This window comes from Chironomus tepperi, unplaced genomic scaffold (assembly GCF_022539635.2).
Source record: "Chironomus tepperi strain 1889 unplaced genomic scaffold, CSIRO-AGI_Ctep_v1 contig_13, whole genome shotgun sequence".
NCBI lineage: Eukaryota > Metazoa > Arthropoda > Insecta > Diptera > Chironomidae > Chironomus > Chironomus tepperi.
In genome coordinates, this window is record NW_027226135.1 from 112,010 (window position 1) to 138,113 (window position 26,104).

Below are 26,104 nucleotides of genomic sequence, written 5' to 3' on the forward strand. Positions count from 1 at the left end.
TAATTCAAAAATTCATCTTCTTGGAAATTCTTCTATAATTTAAGGCTTGAATCATCTAAAAATACGTCAAGTTGTAAATATTCAAATGTGTAAAAACGAAATCCATTTAAGGTTATAATCTGATTCGGTCGTATAAGAAGCTTTAAGTGTTAAAGAACATTTTCGTCCTCTTATTCCTTTATGTGACGACTTCTCGGAAGGTGGCTTGTGTCTCAATTTTCAAGTTCATGTGATTAGTGGTTGCTGTGGTTGTAAATTGTACAAAAAAGGATTAATCTTTACGTTTGAGAAGAGCATGGGAAGGTAGATGGGCAAAAGGAAGGGAAAAGGGGAAGGGGAAAAGGCAAGAGGAAGGGCAATGGGAAGGGGCAAGGGATAGGGCAATGGGACCGGTAATAGGAATGGCGAGGCCAGAAAAACCCAAATCTGGCGCATAATACGCACCTCACGCATAATACGCACATCACGCATAATACGCACCTCACGCATAATACGCCCACTGACAATTAATCCAAAAAGAAACCTTTTTGCTTGTGTGAACTCATCACCAACATCACATCTACGTGACAAATTGAAGCCAACGAAAATTCTCAAAAAAATAATTTCTCAAGTAAATCCACTTGAATATCCTTAAATCGTCCTCAAATAGACGCAAATTTGCATATTCTATTTTGCATGGAAATCGAATCTAATTTTAGAGATTATGAGCGTAAATGTTGACACAATGGAGGATGGAGAATGGGGATATACAATGAAAAAAAATAATCGGAATGGTAATGTATCTATGGATATTGAACCATTTATTTTTTTTGGGTACGGATATCAGACTGTAAAAAGATTATTAAATAAAATGAAATAAAATCAATAAAGTATTTTAAATGTTTTAAAGCTGTGAATTGGACGTGAATATGGAAGTCGTTATGTGTGCTTTTTGGGATTTGGTATAGTGCTGCTAGCTTTTCATGTCGCTACTGCTTGCTGAGCAGAAAGTGAGCAGCTATCGTAAATTCAGCAGGCATAATTAATGCCTTTTCCATCTTCTGCTGCATCTTTCAACTTCTGGTCGTCTTCCAGCCTGCATATGCTTTCAACAAAGTCTGCATGCCTATGCGGCCTACTAGTCTGACAGGCCTTGAGTAGCATTTTAGACAGAAATTAGGTTCAATTCTTATACAGTATGCGAAATGGTGAATTATACAATCAAATCAGGATTGGTACATAGGATTTCAGGTCAATAGCAATGAGGTGCATCCAATGTCAAGCTTCAGGTCATCTAGATTTGAATTCTCAAAAGATGATGCAATCCCATTAAGAACCTCTCATACCTCTCAACTATCCATATGCATACACATCCCCAATATCCCATTCATCTACATACTCCTACATCCTACAACATCACAAAACCTCAACATAGTCTCAACCAGCGTCAATAAGTCGCATATCTCAATTTTATAAAATTTTCTCATTTATGTATGTAGATTAATGTGACCGGAAGCTGCTAGAATCAAGCATCAAAAATGCAGTTGTTTATTGTTACATCTTTACTTTTATTGTTTATAGTCAATGATTCATAATAGAACGTGTGGATACCATTAAGTATGTGACAGTTGTGCGGTGATTAATGCAGTAAAGGTTAAAATTGATGGAAAATTCGTGGAAAATTGTTGGAAAATGATGGAAAATTGTCGGAAAAACCTTAAATTTCAATTGAATCTGCCATAAATCCATTACAGTCACTGCTCATCCCCACCGGTGGCTCTCTCATTTCACTCACATCTCCAACTTGCAGTATAAATCCCATCCCAACTGCCAAATGATAATCAAAATGACAATGTGCCAACCAAAATCCCGGATTATCAGCTTTAAGCTTAATTCTTACAAAACCTCCATTTGGTATCGTAACTGTATCTTTTAAAATTGGCATTGAATTGACATGGCCGTGTGCCTTTTTTACAGCATCTGCTTTTGTGTCATTAAAATATCCTGAATTAATGATATAAAATTTATGTCCATGCAAGTGAAATGGATGTCTTGAATTATCATCAATGTCAATCAGCACAAACTCAATTATTGAATTTAATTTGACTTTAATTCGATGAATGCATTTGCAAAGTGATGAATTTTCGATGAAATTTTTTGCACTTGATTTATCACAGAAAATTGATTCGTTAATTGTCTTTCGATGCAGCATGAGTGGATAATTTGGTAGTGTGAGGCTGATGTTGTTGATGGTGCCAATGTTGTTGTTGTTTAGTTTGTCCGAGGTCACTGTGGAAGGGAAGGAAGAGAAAAATATAAGCAGGATATTGTAAATGTTGATATGAAATATTGAGTGCAAATTTTGAATATTTTGCTGTCTGATGTGTTGATGAATTGAAATTGGAAAATCGGGTCAGGCAAGGGATTGTATCGCTCGATTCATGACTCATAAGAACCATGCTCAACTCATAAGAACCTCCGTCAACTCAAAAAAAACCTTATTCGACTCAACAAGAACTTCGCTCGACCAAAAAGCACTTAGGTCGATCATAAAGGACTTAGCTCGACCAAAAAGACTTCGCTCGACTCAAGAAGAGCCTTTCATGATTCTAATAGATCTCGCTCAACTCAATAGAACAGCAAAGAACCCAAGAAGACTTGGCTCGACCTAAAAAGATTTGGCTCGACCTAAAAAGATTTGGCTCGACTAAAAAGGATTTGGCACGATAATAAATAACTTGGCTCGACTCAAAATGGATCTCACTTGACTCTAATGGATCTCGTTCTACTTTAATGGATCTCGCTCGACTTTAATGGACCTCGCTCGACTCTAAAGAATTTTGCTCGACTTATAAGAATCTCGGTAGATTCATACGAACCTCGCTCAACTCAAAAAGTACTTTGATCGACCCAAGTGAAGTTGGCTCGAACCAAAAGGGACTTGGCTCAACCCAAAAGGACCTCGCTCGATTCAATAATAGCCTTGCTCGACTCTAATTGATTTCGCCCAACTTTATTGGACTTCGCTCGACTCTAATGGACCTAGCTCGACTCTAATGGACTTTGCTCAACTCTAATGGACCTTGCTCGACTCTAATGCACCTCGCTCGACTCTAATGGACCTCGCTCGACTCTAGTGGACCTTGCTCGACTCTAATGAACCTTGCTCGACTCTAATGGACTTTGCTCGACTCCAATGGACCTTGCTCGACTCTAATTGACTTCACTCGACTCTAATGGACCTCGCTCGACTCTAATGGACCTTGCTCGACTCTAAAGGACCTTGCTCGACTCTAATGGATCTCGCTCGACTCTAAAATACCTCGCTCAATCCAAAATACCTCCGCTTGCCTCAAAACAATCTAATACAATTCAGTAAAACATTATTTTTTCATAGAGATATTTCTATAACATTATATCCTGCTGGTCTCTTCATTCGATGTTCCAAAAGAGATAAATCAATGTCAATAATAAAATTTATATCGAGTGCAATGAGATATAAATCATCGCCATATATTTCATATACTCACCCATATATTTTATATGATTTCCGTTACTGAACAGCACATTATTGTCGAGTTTAGGTGTTGCCATGAAGAAGTAGAAAATATCATCTGGTTGACTATTGACAATGCTTTTGTTAATTTTTCTTGATTTTCCAACTGGATATTGACTTGAACGTCCATCTTGACCAGGAACATTGAATGTCTTAAATTGTTGAAAAATTTTTGGAATTTCTTTATCAATAAAATCAATTTTACGTCCATTCATGCTGTATCTCAGCACAGCAAAGTCTTCAATTGTATCATTGCATGGCGACAGTGCCTTAATACGTATAAAATAGTCATCAATAAGATTTCGGGTATTGACAATAAAATCAAATCGTTCACCCGACGTTACATAAAGTGTATCAACACTTATCGGTTCAATGTCACTGCCATCCGTTGCTATAATCATTATGTTGTGATTTTCAATTTGTAATTGAAATGGACAGACATTTGATGCTGCATTAATAAGACGAAAAAGATAACGTTTGTGTCTATTGACTGTATAAATTTTTATTGGTGTATTTATGCGTGCTTGAGTTGTTTTCTATGTAATTTGAGGAGGAAGAAGCAGCTTGTGATGATAATGAATTTTTATTAATAAAATTATTCGTGACCTACATTTAGATATCGTCCGTGACCGTTTATTAAAATGCTGTCAAAGAGAGATAATGTTGATGGGAGACCGGGAAAGAATTCTTCTGCGTGGACCTGGAAAGGAAGTTTTGGTTAAATTTGGGTATCTGGTACTTAAGAGAGCTTTGCTCGACTCAGAAGAACCCTGCTCGACTCAAATAAGTCCCGCTCGATCAAAAAATATCCCGCATGATCCGGAAGAAGTCTGTTCGAACAAAAAGGGCTTCGCTCGACCCAAAGAAGTCTCGCTCGATTCAAGGAAGCCTTGCTCGGTCCAAGAGAGCCTCGCTCGACCCAAGGAAGCCTCGCTCGACCCAAGGAAGCCTCGCTCGACCCAAGGAAGCCTCGCTCGACCCAAGAGAGACTTTTTTGACCAAAGGGAACTTTGTTCTACCAAAAAGAATACAGTTTGATCCAAAAGAACTCAAAAGAATCTCGCTCGTCCTTAAAGGAGCTACGCTTGACCGAAAAGAACACTGGTCAACCCAAAACAGCCTCGGTTGACCTAAAATTACTCCGCTTTAACTAAAAGATTCCCACTAGATCCATAAGAACCCCTAGCTCGAGCCAATAGATCCTCGCTCGACCCAGGAGAAGCTTGTTCGACTTAGGAGAACTTCGCTCAAATCAAAAGAATCTCGCTCGACCCAGAATAGCTTCGCTCAACCCTGAAGAACCTCGCTCGACTAAGAAGAACCTCGCTCGACTAAGAAGAACCTCGCTCGACTCAAAAACAACCCTCGCTCGATTCAGAAGATTCTCACTCGACCCAGAAGAATCTTGCTTGACCCAGAAGAACCTCGCTTTTCACAGAAGAATCTCGCTCGACCCTGCAGAACCTCGCTCGACCCAGAACAATCACGCTCGACCCAGAACAATCACGCTCGACCCAAAAGAACCTCGCTCGACCCAGAAGGACCTCGCTCGACCAAGAAGAACCTCGCTCGACCCATAAGAACCTCGCTCGACCCAAAAGAACCTCGCTCAATCCAGAAGAACTTCGCTTCAATCAAATAATCTCAGTTTGACAATAAAACCAGCTAAATTAATTTACTCACATGCATCCAATCACTACATAAAATATAAAATTCAGGCAAATCATAATCATAAAGCATCTCCATATCACTTTGTATCTCTTCTCTCACAATAATTGCACCATAAATTCCATTAGCTTTATGCTGTTCAGTATGTGAATGATAAAAATGTGTTCCTTTATTTTTAGCATAAAAAACATAACGAAATGTCATTGCAATTGACACAGGACACTGTGTAATAAATGGAACACCATCCATATACGGTGTATCATATTGCAAAAGACCATGCCAATGTATTGTTGTTGCTGTTCCATCCATTTGATTGTCTACGTCAACAATTATAATATCATTTTTACAGACATGAATATCTGGACCCGGCAGCTGTCGATTTATTGACATAAATGTACGTTCTATGCCATCACCGACTATACATTGTGGATTAAAGCAGTCTGTGTGATTTGACTTAAGGCAATTATTGCATGCACTGCCAAGAATTTGATAAAATTCGAGGGTAAATTTAAAATAGCAAATTTTCGTGTCATTTGAGTGGCATTGACGATTGCATTGTTCACCAGGTATAGCACTGCTTATTAGGTTGACAGAGGATTTTTGGGGATTTATGGCAAGTGAGTCAATGAATTTGACTGGAATTAAAAATGGAATTGAGGCTATATTGCTGGATTTCAATGACATTGTCACGTGTAATCCGCAAAGGCATGCCTCATGACACCTCAGGTTGCCTATGGATACCCAAATGTGGCAACCCTTGGCATGTCCCATCCCCAGACGACACCAACCATCCACACTACCCAATCAACTTACAAACCAAATATTCAGCATTGAATGGATACATAATGAAGCTAGATATCAATCCAATTAATTGAATAACAAGCACTATAATACTTAATTCCATAATAAATACAGCTCTTGGCTAGACTCACAGTATAAGTGGTCTAAATACAGTAAACAAATTGTTATGACTGAATTTTAGAGGCAAGAACAAATTTTTTTATGACTTAAGAACAAGATTATCGCAATCAGCCATGCGATTAGTTTGAATACAAATTATTTAAAATGTGAAAATGTTCAATGAACTTGAAATTTTGGTTATCAGCTGGGATGATAGGAGGAATTGAGAATGTTAGTGGCTTGAAATATTGTAATAATTGAGAATTTAGAGCAAAATGGATTCCGCTCGACCTCATAAGAACCTCGCTCGACTCATAAGAACTTCGCTCGACTCCAAAGAACCTCGCTCGACTCATAAGAACCTCGCTCGACTCAAGAAGAACCTCGCTCGACTCAATAGAACCTCGCTCGAATCAATAGAACCTCGCTCGACCCAGAAGAACCTCGCTCGACTCAAAAGGAACCCCGCTCGACTCAGAAGAACCTCGCTCGATTCATAAGAACCTCGCTCGACCCAGAAGAACCTCGCTCGACTCAGAAGAACCTCGCTCGACTCAGAAGAAACTCGCTCGATTCATAAGAACCTCGCTCGACTCAAGAAGAACCTTGCTCGACTCAAAAGAACCTCGCTCGACTTATGAAGAACTTCGCTCGATCCAATAGAACCTCACTCGACGAGGTACGTAGTTTCCGAACATTCCTCTTTGCAGTAGTCGAGGTCATATGCTCCACAATCAGATGTTCTTACAGACTTGCCAATATCCCCTTTCAACAAGATTCAATATGACACATCCGAGCTATGATTATATCATCAATAATTCAATTATATCCAAACACATCACATCATGCTTAAAAAGTCACCATTAAAGTATTTTATCATGTCCAAATAGAGATTCGATGCTTAAGTCTAGCCAAAATCCAGTTATGCCTCCGATATATGCAATACAATGTCATCAACATTTTGTGTCGGTCAATCACGTGAAGGCAAGGTCACACTTGCTGTAACACACAAAAAATAACACAAATAAGCTCAAGTCGTGATTTTGTTAGGACAAACTTAAGCTATAAGTCGTGATAGAAAATTAATAAATTAAAAAAATTAATTAAAGTTGACTGGGAAATTTAATTGAATTTTAAAATATTTAGTTTAGGTCTAGACGTGGTGCTGTGCATTTCAAATTAGAAAAAGCTATTAAAAATGCATCAAATTCAATTTAATTAAATTGTTAAAATATCAACCAAAAATGAATTCATTTTCATTAATTTTGATCATATTAAGCATAATATTTCTGGTGCAGACAAACAATTGCTTCAAGCCGATAGCTAGTATGGCTGTTGATCAGTCATCGCGACTTAATATGACAGTTTATATAGAAAGTCTTTGTAAATTTTCAAAGGAATTTGTTCAAAATCAGTTAAGGCCGATTTATGATGAAATTAAGGAACAGATTAATATTAAGTTTGTGTCATTTGCGTTAATGGAGGTGAGATTTTGAAAATATTCAAATTTTTGAGGATTTTGAAATTTTTTAATAAATTAATAAATTAAAAAATTTAAAAAAAATTAAAAAGTGTTTGAAAAATTAAAAATTTTGAACAAATTAAAAAAAAATTAAAATTTTTAAAAATTTAAAAAAATTTGAAAAATTTAAAAAAAATTTGAAAAATTTAAAAAAATTTGAAAAATTTAAAAAAATTTGAAAAATTAGAAAAAATTTGAAAAATTTAAAAATTCAAAAAATTCAAAAAAAAAATTAATATTTTAGAAAAATTTGATAGATTTGAGAAAAGTTAATGAATTTAAAAAAATTCAAAATTTAAAAAATTTGAAAATTCAAAAAATTGAATATTTAAAATTGAAAAAAAAATATTTATACTAGATTTTTTTTAAAAAAACAAAATTCAAAAATTCAGACATTTAAAAATTTTTGAAAAATATCAAAAACAATTAAAAAAAATTCAAATTTTTCAAATTATTTTAAATTTTTCAAATTTTTTTATATTTTTCAAATTTTTTTGAATTTTTTAATTTTTTTTTAATTTTTCAAATTCTTGAAATTTTAAAAAAATTTAAAAAATTTCTCAAATTTTTAGGATTCCTTAAGAGAAGATGACACCATAAAATTCAAATGTCTCCATGGACCACGCGAGGTAACTTTCCACAAAATTTCCATAAATCCAACTCCTCTAAAATCCCAAAAACTCCATTTCAGTGCGAGATTGATCTCTTCCAAACCTGTTCCCTCCACGTCTACAGACAAAACCAAACAAAACAAGCGGAAATAATCTTCTGTACAATGAAATTTCATCACAATTACACATTATGTATCGATGAGCTGCAACTTAATCTACCGGAAATTGAAAAATGTACAAATGGAACTTTGGGTCTATATTTGGCACTAAATTCACAGCGTGAGGCATCAATTGTTGTTGGTGCTTTAGGTGGTGTGCCTGCTGTGATTTTCAATAATATTATTGATCCTGTTGTGGCTGAATATTCATTGAAGGATTTAAGTGCTGTTGTCAAACGTAGAATGTATCTGTATTATAGTCAATTTAATAGTTCTGGTGATATGTTTATTGAATGAAATGTGTGGTCAACACATGATATAGGATTCATAGTGTGCCGTGGCACATAGGTTGCACACCACTGTTCTAAGCCTTTAAATGTACTGAAAAATGAATAAATAGATGTAAAATATTCATGACAATATTTATGAAAATTTCTAAAAAGTTTATTCAAATAAATTTCTAATCAGACTTTTAAATATAATAAAGTCATAAAGTGTACAGTTTAGTATTGAATAGTATTGATTCACAGATAATAGAAAATTGAGTAGTGCAATAGAAATTGTAAATATCAGAGTTTAAAATTGAATCTAGTGATTTGAATCTAGTCGAATCTAGAGGATCGATCTGGCCAGAAAATCAACTCTGGTCGCCTAATTTTGAAGAGTCTAATTGAGTATTGTTTCTGATTCAACTGAGCTATTCAACTTCAGTCTAAAGCCGCCTTATTTTGAACAAAAAAACGGGTAGGTTCGAGTTCAGGCTTGATATACTTCCCTAGCAGGTGAAAGTCGTGCTCACAAGAGCAGAGTAACCAATGAGCAACGCTCACTAGCATACTCATCTCAGTATATGCAATGAACAAGCTCTCGAGAGCATGTTCTTTCCCTGTTAGGGAATTTGATATCCATGGCTATATCAGTAATTGTAAGAAGAGTAACCAGTGACAGAGTCAGCTTCAGACATCAGTTATTCTACTCATTGTGTCTTTAGTAATGTCGGTAACCAAACAACGGTTGTGGTAAATCAGCCAAAATATCTAGAACTGGCAATAAAGTCAAAAAGCCTCTAACTAAGTTTGATTTGTTCAAAAAATTTCATTAAAAATTGTCCTGTATATGAGTAAATTATTACTAATTTTATAAGATCCTTCTATTATGTGTCAAATCTCATACCCTACCCTGAATAGCATAAGCCAAGAAAGCACACGGCGTAGAAATTGACTGACTTGTATCTAGCCTGAGATCGGATTTCATAGAATCTGTCCTTAAGCCAGAGTCAAGCTAGCCTTGAGTAGAGCTGGCAGGACTTCAATGTTGAGGCAACTCAACTGTTTTTGGAACTCCATTGGAGTTGTCTCCATCCCAAAATCTTGCAAATTCTGCTCTGGAGTCGGATTTTCAGTCATTTCTGCACCGTGTGGTTTATGGTAAGTCAATTAATCGATCCAAAATCCAGCATCAGGCTGGTGTGACTCTGGGATATTGAAGGATTTAGACTGAATTAGGCATCAAGTCTGAGTCATACCGTCCTAGGATGGATTTAAGACCAATTAAATGATTTGTGCTATTCGGGTACGATATTAAGCAGGATTCACTCAAGATTGCAGACCAGGATCTCTAGAATGTAGGAAATCCAGGCCTGAAGTTCTTGATCGAACCCGAATCGTAGAGTATTCAATTAATAACGATGCAAATTATAAGTATCAACCCATTCACGGAAGGTCTTTAAGTAATAATTTCTAGTAGCTTTAATGCTTGCTGGATCAGCCTTATTATCCTCACGTAAATCAAGATGATGAGCACCTTCTGGTAAGATAACAACAGTAACAGCTTCAGTCTGTGTCCTCAAAACGCCACCTCCCGACCATGGATCTACAAAATGGACATGATTAGCAATTAAGGCATAGAATTGGCAATTGAAGTAACTTACCCAATAATCCATTCGAAAAGATGACATTTGATAAGGAGTCAAACTTATAAGCACCATACTCAACAATTGCTGCACGTTCTCGTGGATATACTTTAAATTTCTTATAGCAATCAGCTGAATATTCCTTAAAATCCCATTTTTTAGGTACAAACATGTCTGTCGTACCATTTGAACACATTGGCATAACCATTTCCGTACATGCTTGAAAATCCCATCCAAGTGATCCCATAGATTCATCATATGCTGACGAGATGTCAAGACATTTAGTCTTTTGGGTATAATTGCTGTAAACTTGTAGTGCATTATTAAAGGCAGACAGCAGTTCCTCATTTTTATCAAATTTCTTATCAAGTTGTCCACAAAATTGTCGTACTGGAAATGCTGGAAGTGGTGCAAGGAAGTTGGCCTCGTATGGATAATTAGCCATTGCTAAATTCCCAAAGACGTCCATTAAGTAGGCATAGAATGTATCATAATCTTCAGTCTTGTTGTATGGCTTACAGAAATTAAATTCATTAGTCAAATACTTCCTGCCGTCCTCCGTACTCGAGTAGTTTTTCAGCACTGGCCATAACTTCTTGATATTGTCAACACACGACGAATTCTCGATGGCAACACGAAAGACACTTGTAAGGATTCGATTGAATATGTCACATGGAACTACATCCGTAAATTGTCTGACTGGTGCTGATGATGCTAAGGCACCGACAACAAGATGTGGATACTTCATCCTCATCCAGGCTGACAACATGCCACCGTAACTTCCACCAAAGCATATGACAGGTCGAAGACGGTCCGGATTAAGGAACTCCAATAAATCAGCAAAATCAGCCAATGCCTGCTCACTTGTCAAATACCCAAGATGTTGTGGATCCTTATATGACTCATTGCCAAATGGCATTGACTTGCCATAATATCTATGCTCAGCAAATACAATCATTGCATTCATCTTCATGCCGGCTTTCCATATAAAGCCTGTATTTTGGGCAAATAGCTCAATATCACCTTCATTTCCAGTATAGAACATAATTGGTGATCGTTTGTCAGTCACGAATGTGTCATTGATGAGATAACGTATTGGAAATGATGCATTATCAGCAAATGTAAAGTGATTAAGGAGGACATTGAAGGTTCTTATTTCATATTTGTATGCTGTATCCTGACAGATTGCTGATGATGCTAAGGTTAACACTATGAAGCACAGGAGCTTCATTTTTGGACACTAATTATTGCAGATCTATTAATAAACTTGATTAAAAACAAAGGAAATGAAAAAAATTTGAAAATTTTGACACCAGAAATAAATTTGAATTTTTTATGACCGTTACGAAAAAATTCAAATCCAACGTCAATGATGGAATTCCAGTGGAAAACTACAAAATCATTTATTATCAACAAAAACATCAAAATACACCGATTGACCAAAGTTCAGTGGCTGCAAAAAATGATGAAATATTATTTTGACCTCCTGTCACAGCCATCCAGGGCATTATGGATATTCCTGAAGATGACCAAGGTTCCAGTTGAATTTGTCAAAGTGGATTTGGGCAAGGCTGAACATTTAAGTGACAATTTTAAGGAGATTAACAGATTCCAAAAGGTACCATGTATTGTTGATACTGATGGATTTAAGCTGTCGGAGAGTGTTGCTATATTTAGGTAGGTTAAGAGATTGATGAGGCTATATATGTGCTTAACAGGATACCTGAAGAGCATAGAGTGTGGAAATGACTGTCAATTTGTACTTAGAAGCCGGTTTCTCTGGTAAAGGTATGACATGGTAAGGAATAGATACACAAAAGGTATGGAACAATGGTGAACTTGGTATGGCAAAGTTGTATATCTGTCTTGTACCAATGGGACACCAGTGATGCACCTGTGGTACGGTGTAGAGGTACAATCAGACAATATTGATCCACAGCTGATAAGGTACAAGTACAACAGTGGTGCAACCTATAGGATGGTATGCTTACCGGATAAGATGCCTACCTAAGTGCTACTCCTATACGGTGCTATGCCTTTCCTGGTGGTATGCCTACCCTGATGGTATGCCTACCCTGGTGGTATTCCTTCCCTGTGTTATGCATACCCGGTGCAATGCTTACCCGGGTTTATGCCTACTCAGTGCCAAGCCTAAAAGGTGCAAAGCCTACCCGGTTATATCCCTAGCCGGAGATATGGTTACGCGGTACTATGCCTACTACCGGTGTTTCACTACCCGATGGAACGCCCACCACCTATATACCACTAGTAAAGGACAGATACAGGACAGATAAAAGCCACTTAGTCATACCAGGTCATACCATTGTCCCAGCGGTATATCTATGCAGTATCATGCTGTACTGGACCATACCACCACTAAAGGAATCGACTCCAGGTCAACTAGTTTTAATTTGAGGTCGGATTTCATGGAATTTAGTCTTAACACCTGAGTCATGCTGGCCGGAATCCAAATTTTTCACTCATTTCCAATCTGTGTGCCTTCTACGATATCCTAAGTACTTTAAAATCCACAAATACTAACTAAATACATCCCATTAATCCCCAAACAGATACATAACATCCCTCAACGAAGTCCCCGAAAATTGGTATCCAAAAGACATCAAATCCCGTGCCTTAATTGACGAGTACCTCGAATATCAACACAATTCCGTTCGTCTTCCATGTGCCATGTACTTCCAGTCTAAATGGCTTATACCAAAATTCTCTGGAAATCCACCAAATGAGAAGAAAGTTGCATCCTATAAGAAGTTAATGGAGCAGTCACTGAACACCCTTGAGACTGTGTGGCTTGAAAGTGCTGATAAAAAGTTCTTAGCCAGCAACGAGATATCATTTGCTGATATATTGGCAGCATGTGAGCTTGAGCAGCCAAAGATGGCATGGTATGATCCATTTGATGGCCGTCCAAGGCTTAAGAGCTGGTATGATCGTGTAAGGAACGCAACAAATCCATTTTATGATGAGGCACATGTAGTCGTTCAGAAAATTATTGAAAAAAATGGAAAATTGGCAAAATTGTAAAGATTTTTATTGGACATTGGGTATTTGGGACATAATACATAAAATATTGGAACTTTATACAAATTTTTTGCTGTTTTTCTTCCTAAATACAATCTTATAAGGCTTAGGACTCAACAGTATACCCGGCAGCAGGTCCATACTTGGTGCATCCTCTTCCTTATCACTCATATGCAGCGTAAATTCACTCAAAATACCGACAAAAAATTTGTAGATGCATTCTTTAGCCAACTGATCACCTAAGCACCTCCTTCGTCCAGTTCCAAATGGTATGAAGCTGTCTGTGTTGATGACATTCATGTTGCTGTCTAGGAATCTCTCTGGATTGAATGTTTTTGGGTCTTTCCAGATTGTTTCGTCGTTAAGTGCTGACTCAAGTCCAATGAGGATTGTTGTGTTCTTTGGAATAATGTAGTTGTCTAGTTTGCAGTCTTTTAGGGTACGACGGGGACCTGGAAGGAGGAAGAGATGGTTTTAGTGATGATTGAGGGATATTAGTGATGTTTGAGGTATTTTAGGGCAGAATATAGAAAAGATAGTCAATAAAATTGATGAGGATATCCGCAAACAGCACCCAACTTGCAAAGAGGCTTCTAAAATGCAGGAAATGCAGCCCTGAGGCTCTAATCCTTAATACAACCCTCCCAATTCTACCTACCAGTTATAGGAGCAATAGAGTACAATCTGATAACTTCAAGTATCACAGCATCAATATACGGTGTCTTCTTCCTATCGCTATACGACGGAAGTTCCCCATCAGCAGCATCAACAACTCTTTCTAGTTCCTCATGGCACTTCCTTTGAATTTCAGGATAAATGACCATTGTCATTAATGCTAAGTCAATAGCTGTGCTTGTTGTTTGTGATCCACCGATGAAAATATCCAAAATGACCATAATCAGCTGCTTAATTGTGAATGTTGAATCAGCTTGTCCTTCACGTTCCTTCATTTCCTTTAAAAATGCATAAATTAAGTCATCGTTCGACTTTTCGTCACTGTACTTCCTCAAATGTTCATCAACAAATTCCATAAAAAATGCATAAAATTTGGAATTTAAGTCGTTAATCAAGTTATATCCAGTTGCTTCCGGTGCAATGAATCTCAGCCATGGCATTTGAGTCAGCCATCCGCCAGACATGTCAAATGCCTTGGACCTCCTTTGCAGTAAGTCAAAAAATTTCACTAATCGTTCATCATTTCTGTCGATTTTTGTGCCGGTCGTGAATGTCCACAGGATGTTAATGACACTTGTTGCCAGCAAGTTACTTCCACCTGGCCATACAGGCTTCTCATTGCTATTTCGTAATATATCCAAAATTTCATTCATCTCATCATTAATTCGTTCCTGCATGATGGATTTCCCATATCCAATGTTACGTAGTTGCCGAACCACAAAGCTGCGCTGTTCACTCCAGAACTTCTCATCCGTGCATGTGATACCAAGTCTTGTGCCCATTGTGCGTAGACGAAGGAAGAAGTTGTCGGGTCTGGAAGAGGAAAATTGATTAAATATTAATGATCAAGAAGCTGCAAATTAGGCTAAGTGAGAGGCTCCCTGTCCATGTCATGACATTCCATACCTTCCTTCAAATTCCTCCCTTGAGTATATCTCCTTTACAAATGGATATGTCATCACCACAACGACATATTCACTGCCTAGTTTAAGACTAAATATTGGTGAATTAAATTCTTTAGCAAGCACATTGAAGGCTTTATGTTGTCCGCCATGCTGTCTGGCAAGCTTTCTTAAATATCGAGCATTTCCAATGAATGGAATGAACCATCGTGGGCCTGAATTGGAATGAAAATGGAAGAATTAATTAAAGGATATGTTATTGAATGCATGGTGCCGAATTCAAACAGAATCAGACACCAAGTCGGAGTCACACTGGTCAGGGTCTGAATTAAAATTGACTGAATTTGATCCTGAGTAGTTCAATTAGCCGGCAACCAAGCAGACGTTACTCTGACATGATGTTAGATTCAGATCAAATCAGATCCGGCATCAAGTCAGAGTCACGTAGACCTGAAACTGGAATATTGATCAACTAACTGATTCGTGCTATTCGGCAATATAAATCCAAATCAATCCATCTTAAAGAAAACTACCTCAAGTACTTTTAAACTTTAGATACAATCAAATTAAATCAATCAGCATGAACTTCATTTTGTACTCAGATATGATAAATTGTTATGAAATATCAAGTGCTTATTGGAAATGAGATAACCTATTGATTTGTTTGCACAATATTTCGAATTGGGGTTAGTTTGAGTTTCGATTGAAATTAGATCAAAGGAACTGGAATTATGGATCTATCTGGAAGCTAGGTTTATTAAGCAAAGCCGTGCTTTAGAGAGCAGACAATGCTGAGAGTAACGCTCATGAGAATGCTTAACTAATATATTTGAGATGATCAAGCTCTCGAGAGGATTTACTTTGCCTGTTAGGGATTGTGTCATCAGGTCTGTGTGACTCTAGTGCAGTAGTGGGCAACATGTGTACTGCGGCGATGCTTTATTACTCAACTCGAAAGCAGTAATTCTAAATTTTGGACCTGAGCAGCACAAATTGATTAGTCGATCAAAAATGTGACTCTAGGTCGGCATGACCCTGGTATGGTGGCGGATTCGAATTGAACCAACTAGTTTCGATCATGCCAGAGTCTTGACATTTTGATGCCGGATTATGAATCGATTACCCGGCTTGTGTTCGTCGGGATTTAACCCAGTCAACTTGAATTCGGCCCAGACCAGTGTGACTCTGACTTATTGCCTGATTCTATTTAAATCCAACACTATGCCATAGTCACGTCAGTCTGGTGTCTAGAACCGACTTGGACTACTCAGCTTCTAACCCAGTCAACTTCAAAAAGCCACACATAAGCTCAATTTCACTAACTTTATTCCACATTCCAGCATCACTCACCTGGTGGAAAATCCTTTGGCCTTCGTAGCTTATTAAACAATACAAATATAATTTCAAATATTAAAAACAGCACAATTGAGAGGAAAAATATTCCACATTCCATGATGTAACACACGTCTGCTTACTGAAGGTCAAGTTCAAGTTGTTACAATTTGTTGCTAATTATTTTATTGACATTTATCATTAAATTTTGTATAAATTTCACTCAATTAACACATTTAGAATTAATTAAGCAACGTCAGGCACAGCTACACGTCTCAGCAGCTCATTCTCAACTAAGCATGTGTTTTTATTCTCTCAATTCACACAAAAAACATCTGTTTTTCTTATCACCAAGTTCAATAATTCCGTTCATTATCAATTTTAATGCCTTAAAAAAATTTCAAGAGTGAGTCACGCTGACTAAATGACTTGCTGCATATTAATGACTAAACTGATAATGACTGACAAGAAATGTGTGTCAAAATTGTTATTGAACTTACACACTTATCTCAGAGAACTTCTTTTTTTACTCTCTAGAATGCAATCTGAGTGCATTCTAATGATGCATTATTGACACAGGGGTGGACAACCTTTGGTTCATGGTGCACCTTCATGATAAGCCAGCACACGACATCCACACAATTCAAAGTATTTTGAAGCAATTTAGCTAGCACAGTCTAGTGGACCGCAACACAAAGGTTGATCACAACTGCAATCATATGAATTATCTTCGAGATTATTCAATTTTCTCTCAATTTGTGTAACTGAATTTGAATTGATTCAAGCTTATTGTGTTGTGATGACGAAACATTGAAATTGGGATTGTGAAATGTTTCTGGAAAATTGAGCTTTAATGAGCAGTTAATTTATTCTCGAAGTATGTGCTATCCTAAGTATGTGTTACTACAAATGTTGTCCCAGAAAAATGTCATCATTACATATCTGAAACATGCTTCGTACTACTCGTAGCGCAATCCGATAGTGAGATATTTCCGGCATTAGGACGCTACAAATTCATGGTCATAAAATCCTATCCCAGGCCATCATTGCTTTGAGTTCATTCCGAATTCAGTGAATTCCGGCCTCATGACAAAGATATGTCGACCTGAGGACGGATTTTCGGATATTTCGATGCATTGTACTTTCCGGAAGCTTGAAAATGTTGCAAGCATTAATCCGAATAGCTCGAATCAGCCAATCCATCAACCAAATCAGAATGACTGCTTGGTTCCCGATTAATAAATTTGTGCTGTTCGGGTGAGCTTATTAGAAAATAGCCTTGGATCTTACTTTGACTTGCAGGAGTTGGCTTGAATAGACCTCTCATTCATATATACTCGCTTTGAATCTACAAAATCTAATCGATTCGATATTCGAATAGGCCTCCCAGAATGGGCATGGGTCTAAAGGTTGACGCCAGATGTTCAGCCATTTCAAAGCCTTGTGCATTTTATGGCAATTCTAAAAGATGAAGACGTCCAATAAAATTTAAGTCACTCATTTATTGACAGATTATTCACAAAAATCGAACACATTTTCATCTAAATAACTAAAATTGATCTATGTCTACATTCTAGAGTTAATCTTACAAATTTTTAAATCAATTTTGGTGTCTTCTGCTTAAAAACAATCTTGTAAGGCTTTGGACTCAAAATGATTCCCGGCAATAAATCCATACTTGGCATATCCTCTTCTTTGTCACTTCTATGCAATGTAAATTTGTCTAAAATGCCAATAAAGAACTTGTAGATGCACTCTTTAGCCAGTTGATCACCCAAGCACTTCCTACGTCCGGCACCGAATGGAAAGAATTGTTTATGCATCTTTTCGTTGAAGAATCTTTCAGGATTAAATGTATGTGGATCATCCCAGACAGCTTCGTCATGTTGTGCATCACCAAGTCCAATCAGAACTGTTGTGCCTTTAGGAATGAAGTAGTCTTGCAAATGACAGTCTTTGAGTGCTCGTCGTGGACCTAAAATGATGAATTGAATTAAATATTGTAGCTTTATGCTGATTAAGACTTGATTTTACCTCCAACAACAAGTAAGGAATAGAATCGATGGACTTCGTTGATGACAGCATCAATGTATGGTGTTCGATGTCTATCAGCAAATGATGGAAGCTCCCCATCAGCAGCAACAACATTCTCTAGCTCTTCATGGCACTTCCTTTGGATATCCGGATAGATGATCATTGTCATCAATGTTAAATCAATAGCTGTGCTTGTTGTTTGTGAACCACCGATGAAAATATCCAAAATGACCATAATCAGCTGCTTAATTGTGAATGTTGAATCAGCATGTCCATCACGTTCCTTCATTTCCTTTAAAAATGCATAAATTAAGTCATCGTTGGACTTATCGTCACTGTACGTCCTCAAATGTTCATCAACAAATTCCATAAAAAATGCATAAAATTTAGAATTTAAATCGTTGATTAAGTTATATCCAGTTGCTTCCGGTGCAATGAATCTCAGCCATGGCATTTGACTTAGGTATCCGCCGGACACATCAAATGCTTTCGACCGCTTCTGAAGAAGCTCAAAGAATTTTGCCAATCTTTTATCATTTCGCTTAATCTTCGTGCCTGTCGTGAATGTCCACAAGATGTTGACAACGCTTGTTGAGATAATGTTGCTTCCGCCCGGCCAGATTGGCTGTTCATTGGTGTTTTTGATGATGTCGAGAACCTCCTTTAATTCCTCGGCAATTTTCTCATGCATCAATGTCTTTCCATAGCCAATATTACGTAGCTGTCGAAGGACAAAGCTTCGCTGTTCTGTCCAATATTTTCCTTCTGTGCATGTGATTCCAAGTCTTGTGCCCATTGTACGTAAACGGATGAAAAAATTGTCGGGTCTGGAAGAATTTAGGATTGAGTTAATTAAGTCATATATTAATGGATATTGGGTAGAATTTAGTGTTGTCCAAACTATTTCATACCATGAACTGCATGTAGTCTGCATTCCTGACTACCAAGGTGTGTCGTATCACAAAATAGTATGGACAACTCAAGACACTAAAGAACACGGAGTAGAAAAGGCCGACTCAACTCTGACTAAGGTCCAAAGTAAAGCTATCCTGTCCCCAGATTTTCTCCCTTACTTTAGTAGTTAAGTTCTTTAGTTTAGTTCCTACCTTGCATCGAATTCCTCTCTCGAATAAATTTCCTTTGCAATCGCATGCGTCATTCCAACAACAACATTTTCTGTTCCAAGTTTGAGGCTAAAAATTGGTGATTTTAATTCCTTTGCAAGAAACTCAAAAGCTTTGTGTTGTCCGCCGAGCTTTCTTGATAGCTTTCTCAAATAGGGAGAGTTTCCAACAAATGGAACAAGCCATGTAGGACCTGTTAAATAGAAATGTATGTGTATTAGTATTGTGTGAGATAAATATTGGGAATTGGGTAATAGTTAAGGACTAGGAGGGACGGGGAAGGGAGAAGGGGTAGAAGGGGATGAATTACAATCAGAGACATAGTCAGGAGGAAATTTAGGGTGACTCAAGTTTTGTACGTAGTTTTGTAGTTTAGACGCAAAATCTTTTTGACCTAATGATAACTAATAACTTCCTCTTCCGTAATGCTACGCGTGCTGCTATAGCGAGTGAGGAGTAAAAATCTTAACTAAACTACCCAAAACGTTGCGCGGTCGACTTTTATACATTTAACAGAGAGCTACTCGTGCTACTCGTTTTTCACTTGTGCTACTCGTGACTTAATTTGCTACTCAACTTATGCAAGCTACTCACGCTACTGAAAGTTCATTCTCTGAGTAGATCGCAATAATTTAGGAGAGTTTTAAGATTTTTCCTTGAAAATCTTTTGAAAAATTGAAGAATCTAAAAGAGGAAATGGAAGAAGCGTGTTTTGACCAAAAAGCGATTACGGTAGTGGGAGGTTAATACACTAGAACGATTCATAATGGCCGAACAATCCCTAGTTATATGAAAGGTTCTAAAAATGATCTTCAGCAAAATGTATGAATGTATTAAAAAATGTGTAAAGATTTCTCATTTTTGCAACATTTTTGAAAATCACACGCCGCATTAATAGCCCATATATCCGCTCATATATCCGGCTCCTGGTCACAGTCGACTCCTGGTCGTCCTGAGGTCACAGTCTAATGACTATAGATCTACACAAATTTGAAAAGCACACGACTTGAAAATGGCCGAATTTTCAGCCATTTTTAAGACATGTGCCTTCTGAGCATGTGTTGATCTATCAGAGCAATAATAATACTTTCACTCAAAAATGGTACACCAATATGACCACGTATTACTGATTGCGTAAAGCGTAAAAGTTGACTTTTTTGACCCCAACTTTGTAATAAAATTTCAAGCGTGCCCCAAAATTTCTATATTATATAAATATATCCAAAAATGAAGTTCCTACCTGGTGGATAATTATTTGGTCTTCGAAATTTATTCAGCACAACCATCAGCAAAACAGTCAATATTAAAATTGTAGCAATTTCCATTTTTTAAGCACTAAATTTAATTAAAATTATTTTTTTTTTGGACTTTCACTTCCGAAATTAACTGATTAACGGAATTAAAGTATTACAAATGTGTGCCTTATCGGAACACAAGATGTTGTTGATTCCTCAAAACTTTCAAACTGAATCGAGTTTGCTACTCGACAGCAGCTTTTATTTCATACATTTCGCAGGCAAAAAGTATGCGAACAAAGAAATGTCTTCTTTTTAGTTCCATTAAGTCTACAAAAATATTTTAACCGAGTGAGATTGTTACGATTTCATATTGTAAGGCTGTGATTGGATTGTCGTTATGTCCGTTTGTACTATTCATTTAATCAGTTTAATGAAAAGAAGACATAGAATAGAATTTTTGAAAAAAAATACGGGATTGATCTGGCTAAAACAGCAAAATAGTTAGCCTATATTAGAGTTAATAACTTCAGTCTTTTGTTCATTTATATCTGCAAATGTCTCTTCGTGGCCATATGACATGGTATATCATATTCAATAAGAGAAATTAATTAACCTGAAAAGCACATATCGGTTTATTGATTCAAAACCAGGCACCAGGCTGGCATGTCTCTGTCATAGTTCGGGAGTTTAATCGGTGTCGGCACCAAGTTAAAGCCAATCCGGCTGATGGCAGAACCATTAACCGATTTGTGTTAATCGGAATCATTTAAAAATGGATATTTAAGCTGATGAATTCACAATTGATATGTCAGGCAGCGAATCAAGTAATTGTGTAAGTCAAATTCCACCAGAGGTGTAGCAAGATAGCCAATTGAGGGGTCCGGCCACTGTTTGACTTTTATCCTATTAAATTGAAAATATTAGTGGATTCACTCCATTACTAGTAATTATATAGAAGGGGACGGGATGATTTTGGAGTCACTAAGTTCCTGGACTACGCTTCTGGATCCACCAAATACTACTTTATCGTTGCATCACTGAAATTCTATTTGCTATCTTACCCGTCAAGCACACAGCGTGGAAATGACTAAAAATCCGAACCCAGAACAACTTGACTCTGACTTGAAGCCTGATTTCATTAAATCTTGCCTGGAATAAGAGCCATGCCATATTAATGCCGTGTACCTACCGGATTGATATGTCATAGTCAAAAATTATTTAATCAGTAGAAATCACTTAATAATTCATGTTGAATTAAATGTGACCCCACCGAAAGCTGACTTCTGCCTGAAAATTACTATCAGTAGCTTGATTACATAAGTTGCCTTCTAAAATTAGCATAGGGCTCTCCCTTTTATATACAGCCAGTTTTAGATGCCATCTGAGAGAGGTCATGGATCACAACTAATCTGTACGGTCAGCAAAGTATGTAAGCAAGCATTCTCATCAATTCTAGGAGTATTTGCAAGTACGCAGTAAGGAAAGGATTGAGCTGATTAGATTGTTTGTGAGTCATTTAATCACATTTAAATGCGTCAATCAAACAGTCAAATTTAAAAAAATTTAATTCCAAAGAAATTTATTTATAAAGCATAATATTCCCTTGAGCTGTCATAGATAAGACAGAATATGAACTTCTATTTTAGTATAAAACGTGTTTCTATAAATAAAAAAATAATAGATTACATGAAGGTTTTTATTTTGATGTTCCATACTTAGATTACGAATTACATATTTAGATTATTGGCTTGTAGGCAGCACGTGTTCCCATTGCCGTACGAAGAAAATTGCTTAAAGCTTGAAGCCTTCAGGAACTTCTGGAATATTGAGGATTTTAATGTCTTAAAGTCCTAAACATCCAATCCAGGAGTTCCTTGGCCCTTATAGATCGCTTATCATCCACTAAGATCTTAATCTGGCCGTATAGATTAACTGTGAATCATGACCTCAATCAGATGCTGCCTAATAACTAGTTATCGTTTGCTAATTTCCGATCACTAGTATTACACTGTCAGCTTATATCCAAGAGTACCTTGGTCATTCCTTGGCTTTTTTTACCATTCATAAAGTAATAATTTAATATCTTTCTTACTGGACCTTCTACATTACATATCCTGGTCTTCTAATTACATGATTACATGTCCACCCCATCGAAGCTTGTCTACATCATCTAGATTTACAATGTCAGCGACCGAATTATATTTTGTGTATATTTAACAATCCGTATTTGATAATTTCTTAATAGTTGTATTTTATGACTGATTTATATGAAGTAAGTTCTAGAGTTGAAAGGAACGTTTGTAAATTATGTAACGGTTACCGTTTTGGGTTGGAGCTGTGGTGGTCAACCTGTGTGTCGCCAAGAATTTCCGGAAATGTCATGAACCGTATGCCATGTGCTGTTTTGATTGAGGAGTGTCGCAAAAAATAGAAGGTTGCTCACAGCTGAGTTAGAAGGGTCGAAAAATCATATTTTTAATGTTACGTAATTTACGAATGCTTATTTATGCTGTTTAGAATGAAAAAATTGAATCGTTAAATCAAATCAGCAAGAATATTTTCAAAAAAAAGTACTACAATTGACTTCGAAGATGACCTTAAAAAGTGTTTACTTATTTAAAGTATTATAATTTTACTAAGAAAACTTCTAATTAGAATTCGCAAACAACATCAGCTCTGAACCAGTTCTAACCCGAATTTTCCGAATTCCCATAGCATTCCTGTTATCAACATTCGTGACTTCCTTTAATTGACATAATGCATATGAACGAATTACTTAAGAAACGAGAGACTTTTTGGGGTCAATACACCTACCCAAAACAGAATGTCATTTTAATTGACTGAATTTTAAACAGCAGTGATTAAAACAGTGTTATCAACATTGAGTGCCGACGTAATTTTGTTTTGAGAGCGTCATAAATCGTGTGCGATTTTTGGTCGAGCCTTAACATAGCTAATTTGCATTATTTTAGTCGTAGGGAAGGTATAAGCGAATTTGGATCCTTTTTAAGCATGTTGACTAGGTTTATGTGATTTGTGATGGATTAGGTAGACTGTATTGATATACCATGGGTCGTGCAATGTCTAGATGTCAATTTCTTAATCTATCCGGGATATTCTAAACTATTCTACCGTACCATACACGAATAAGGACTTTATGGTAGTTAAAGATGTCCTTAAAGGCACACGACATATTAAATGCTGACTTGGCTTCCACTTCAGGCTTGATTTTTCCAAAATCTGCTTGAAAATGCTACAAGCAATAACCCGAACAGTACATATCGGCCGAAAACGGCTTAAATTTGAAATCAGTCTAGTGTATTGCTTGGCATGTGGACTTACTTACTTACTTCCTTGGCTGGAGCGCACGGGGCCCATTTACGCGTTTAAAGAATGTCTGTAGACAGCTCTATCTTTCGATAATTTCTGCCAATTAGGGATATTGAAAACTCTAGCGTCCTTATCCACACAACCAATCCAGGCTTGTAGACTATTGGATTATTAATCGAGTGTTAATGTGCTAATCGGCTAAATTCATTGGACAAGTGGCTTGGATTGCAGTTTAAATTGTGATTTTTGGCCTGAGGACGTCTAGCATAGTCTTGGTGTGGCTCTGGCTTTGCTAGATTTAAACGATTCAATGTAAAGTTCCATAATAAGCACTCGACAAGCATACGACGTAGAAATGTCGAAAAATTTGATGCCAAGTCGACTTGACTCTGGCCTGAGGCTGGATTTTATAGAATCTCTGTCCTAGGAATTTTTTTTTTTTTTTTTTTATAATTGATACTTTATTGTAATTTTAGTTTAACACTATTTTTACATAATATATATATATATATTTATACAACGAGTGAGAAATGAAACGACTTAGGAAATGACTTAGTCACACCACAACTGCTTAATATATAGATGTTCTCTTAATTTCGATTTAAAAATGTTTAGACTGACAAATTTCTTGATTTCAATTGGTATAGAATTAAATTCAGCAAAAGCCCTAACAAAAAAATTTTGCGCTCCAAGAACGGTTGCTGTTTTAGAAATTAGAATATTATTCGAATTTCTTGTTCTTCTCTCGTGTCTTTCATGCATATATTGAATTGTAAAGTTTACTTTAGCCGTACCGTTAATCATTTTAAATGTAAGAATTGATGAAGATAATTTACACAAAGCTGATACTGGTAGTATCTTTTCGGAGTACAACTCAGTTTTACTGCATAATCGGTCTTTACAGAATACAATTCGAAGCGACTTCCTTTGTATTATTTCAAGTGCGTCCATTAAATATTCTGGAATCACCATCCAAATGGAATTCATGTAACAAAATCGCGATTGTATGTAGGCAAAATACAAGACTAAAGCTGTTTTCTCAGAAATTAAAGATCGTATTCGTTTTAAGGCAAACATGAAGGAAACTATTTTTTTTTGTATTTGATAAACGTGAAATGCAAATGACAAAGTTTCATCAACTTCAAGTCCAAGCAGTTTTGTATGTTCAACACGTTCAATGATTGTGCCATTAAACCGAATGTTTAACCTGATTTCATTGAAATTCTCGTTTCTCATCTTGTTATGGAATAAAATGTATTTACTTTTTCTTTCATTAGGAAACAGTGAATGAAACTTAAGCCATATTGCTATTCTTGACAGATCTTCTTCAATATGTTGCTTGAGAATAGCAGGATTCGAAGCAGAATTGACTATAGTGATATCGTCACAATATAATGTTAAGTTGGCATTTAATGGAATCAGATTGATACTATTTATGTAGAAATTAAACAGAAGTCCTGACATAATCCCACCTTGAGCTACCCCGTAAATGACATTAAGTGGAAGACTTAAACTGTCTCCTATTTTAACTATTTGAGATCGATTTTCAAAGTATGATCTGAGAAGTTCAAAGAAATGCGGCGAAAGTTTTAACTTTCTTATTTTATTAATGAGTAGTTCATGTAGAACGCTGTCGAAAGCAGCTGATAAATCTAAACAAGTGAGTGAAGTTGCATTACCAATGTCAACGCCTTTGTAGACATCATTAAGAATATTTGCTACGGCAATTTCGGTATTAGAATGCTTAGTATAACCAAATTGTGAAATATTCATAATATTATTTGCGGTCATATGGTCTTCTAATCGCCTTTTCATCACAGATTCAACAATCTTTGAAACGATGGGTAGAATCGTGATGGGTCTGTAATTTCCAATTTCAGTTTTACTGCCATTTTTATGTACTGGAATGACAATGCCAATTTTAAGACAGTCTGGGAACTTTCCAGTACTCAATATGCTATTAATTAAATGTGTTAAATTTTTTACTAATCCGCTCTTATGTAACTTTAGAAAATTATTTGAAATACTATAAATATCTTGTGATTTCGAATTTGATAAACTATCTATAATTAATGAGACTTCATCTTCAGTACATTCCGGATTCTTGAAATTGTTTACAATGTC

General features: G+C 36.5%; 6 protein-coding genes across 6 annotated transcripts; 2 read left to right on the top strand and 4 right to left on the bottom strand.

Moving 5' to 3' along the window:
- Nucleotides 1–1,582: 1,582 nt before the first annotated feature.
- Nucleotides 1,583–6,148, bottom strand: LOC139091086 (uncharacterized). The gene is made up of 5 exons (XM_070641028.1): nt 6,017–6,148; nt 5,219–5,838; nt 4,146–4,235; nt 3,510–4,071; nt 1,583–2,268 (listed from the first exon to the last, which is right to left on the bottom strand). The coding sequence occupies exons 1-5, from the start codon at nt 6,105–6,107 to the stop codon at nt 1,697–1,699; spliced, it is 1,935 nt and encodes a 644-aa protein (XP_070497129.1). The 5' UTR covers nt 6,108–6,148; the 3' UTR covers nt 1,583–1,696.
- A 1,253-nt stretch (nt 6,149–7,401) lies between these two features.
- On the top strand, nt 7,402–8,691 carry LOC139089478 (GILT-like protein 2). The gene is made up of 3 exons (XM_070639036.1): nt 7,402–7,587; nt 8,198–8,254; nt 8,317–8,691. Exons 1-3 carry the CDS (start codon nt 7,432–7,434, stop codon nt 8,689–8,691), a joined length of 588 nt encoding a protein of 195 aa, XP_070495137.1. The 5' UTR covers nt 7,402–7,431.
- Nucleotides 8,692–8,873: 182 nt separating this feature from the next.
- LOC139090037 (lysosomal Pro-X carboxypeptidase) lies at nt 8,874–11,621 on the bottom strand. Its single transcript, XM_070639728.1, has 2 exons — nt 10,325–11,621; nt 8,874–10,266 (listed from the first exon to the last, which is right to left on the bottom strand). Exons 1-2 carry the CDS (start codon nt 11,535–11,537, stop codon nt 10,073–10,075), a joined length of 1,407 nt encoding a protein of 468 aa, XP_070495829.1. The 5' UTR covers nt 11,538–11,621; the 3' UTR covers nt 8,874–10,072.
- A 42-nt stretch (nt 11,622–11,663) lies between these two features.
- LOC139090047 (glutathione S-transferase theta-1-like) lies at nt 11,664–13,411 on the top strand. Its single transcript, XM_070639739.1, has 2 exons — nt 11,664–11,983; nt 12,877–13,411. Exons 1-2 carry the CDS (start codon nt 11,676–11,678, stop codon nt 13,346–13,348), a joined length of 780 nt encoding a protein of 259 aa, XP_070495840.1. The 5' UTR covers nt 11,664–11,675; the 3' UTR covers nt 13,349–13,411.
- Nucleotides 13,341–16,693, bottom strand: LOC139090030 (probable cytochrome P450 305a1). The gene is made up of 4 exons (XM_070639716.1): nt 16,273–16,693; nt 14,927–15,137; nt 14,004–14,833; nt 13,341–13,797 (listed from the first exon to the last, which is right to left on the bottom strand). The coding sequence occupies exons 1-4, from the start codon at nt 16,373–16,375 to the stop codon at nt 13,403–13,405; spliced, it is 1,539 nt and encodes a 512-aa protein (XP_070495817.1). The 5' UTR covers nt 16,376–16,693; the 3' UTR covers nt 13,341–13,402.
- Nucleotides 16,694–17,849: 1,156 nt separating this feature from the next.
- LOC139089490 (probable cytochrome P450 305a1) lies at nt 17,850–20,737 on the bottom strand. The gene is made up of 4 exons (XM_070639047.1): nt 20,653–20,737; nt 19,395–19,605; nt 18,289–19,115; nt 17,850–18,229 (listed from the first exon to the last, which is right to left on the bottom strand). The coding sequence occupies exons 1-4, from the start codon at nt 20,735–20,737 to the stop codon at nt 17,850–17,852; spliced, it is 1,503 nt and encodes a 500-aa protein (XP_070495148.1).
- Between the last annotated feature and the right edge of the window lie 5,367 nt (nt 20,738–26,104).

Excerpts from the sequence above, each read along its gene's own strand:
- LOC139091086 (XM_070641028.1), bottom strand. The coding sequence starts at position 6,107 with ATGGAATTAAGTATTATAGTGCTTGTTATTCAATTAATTGGATTGATA. Across the intron at positions 4,072-4,145 it reads GTCACGGACGATATCTAAAT|AAAACAACTCAAGCACGCAT; the intron begins GTAGGTCACGAA and ends CAAATTACATAG. Across the intron at positions 2,269-3,509 it reads AAATCATATAAAATATATGG|TGACCTCGGACAAACTAAAC; the intron begins GTGAGTATATGA and ends TCCCTTCCACAG.
- LOC139089478 (XM_070639036.1), top strand. The coding sequence starts at position 7,432 with ATGGCTGTTGATCAGTCATCGCGACTTAATATGACAGTTTATATAGAA. Across the intron at positions 7,588-8,197 it reads TGTCATTTGCGTTAATGGAG|GATTCCTTAAGAGAAGATGA; the intron begins GTGAGATTTTGA and ends TCAAATTTTTAG. Across the intron at positions 8,255-8,316 it reads GTCTCCATGGACCACGCGAG|TGCGAGATTGATCTCTTCCA; the intron begins GTAACTTTCCAC and ends ACTCCATTTCAG.
- LOC139090037 (XM_070639728.1), bottom strand. The coding sequence starts at position 11,537 with ATGAAGCTCCTGTGCTTCATAGTGTTAACCTTAGCATCATCAGCAATC. Across the intron at positions 10,267-10,324 it reads CTTTTCGAATGGATTATTGG|ATCCATGGTCGGGAGGTGGC; the intron begins GTAAGTTACTTC and ends TCCATTTTGTAG.
- LOC139090047 (XM_070639739.1), top strand. The coding sequence starts at position 11,676 with ATGATGGAATTCCAGTGGAAAACTACAAAATCATTTATTATCAACAAA. Across the intron at positions 11,984-12,876 it reads GAGAGTGTTGCTATATTTAG|ATACATAACATCCCTCAACG; the intron begins GTAGGTTAAGAG and ends ATCCCCAAACAG.
- LOC139090030 (XM_070639716.1), bottom strand. The coding sequence starts at position 16,375 with ATGGAATGTGGAATATTTTTCCTCTCAATTGTGCTGTTTTTAATATTT. Across the intron at positions 15,138-16,272 it reads GCCAAAGGATTTTCCACCAG|GCCCACGATGGTTCATTCCA; the intron begins GTGAGTGATGCT and ends ATTCCAATTCAG. Across the intron at positions 14,834-14,926 it reads AGGGAGGAATTTGAAGGAAG|ACCCGACAACTTCTTCCTTC; the intron begins GTATGGAATGTC and ends TTCCTCTTCCAG.
- LOC139089490 (XM_070639047.1), bottom strand. The coding sequence starts at position 20,737 with ATGGAAATTGCTACAATTTTAATATTGACTGTTTTGCTGATGGTTGTG. Across the intron at positions 19,606-20,652 it reads ACCAAATAATTATCCACCAG|GTCCTACATGGCTTGTTCCA; the intron begins GTAGGAACTTCA and ends TCTATTTAACAG. Across the intron at positions 18,230-18,288 it reads TTCCTTACTTGTTGTTGGAG|GTCCACGACGAGCACTCAAA; the intron begins GTAAAATCAAGT and ends TCATCATTTTAG.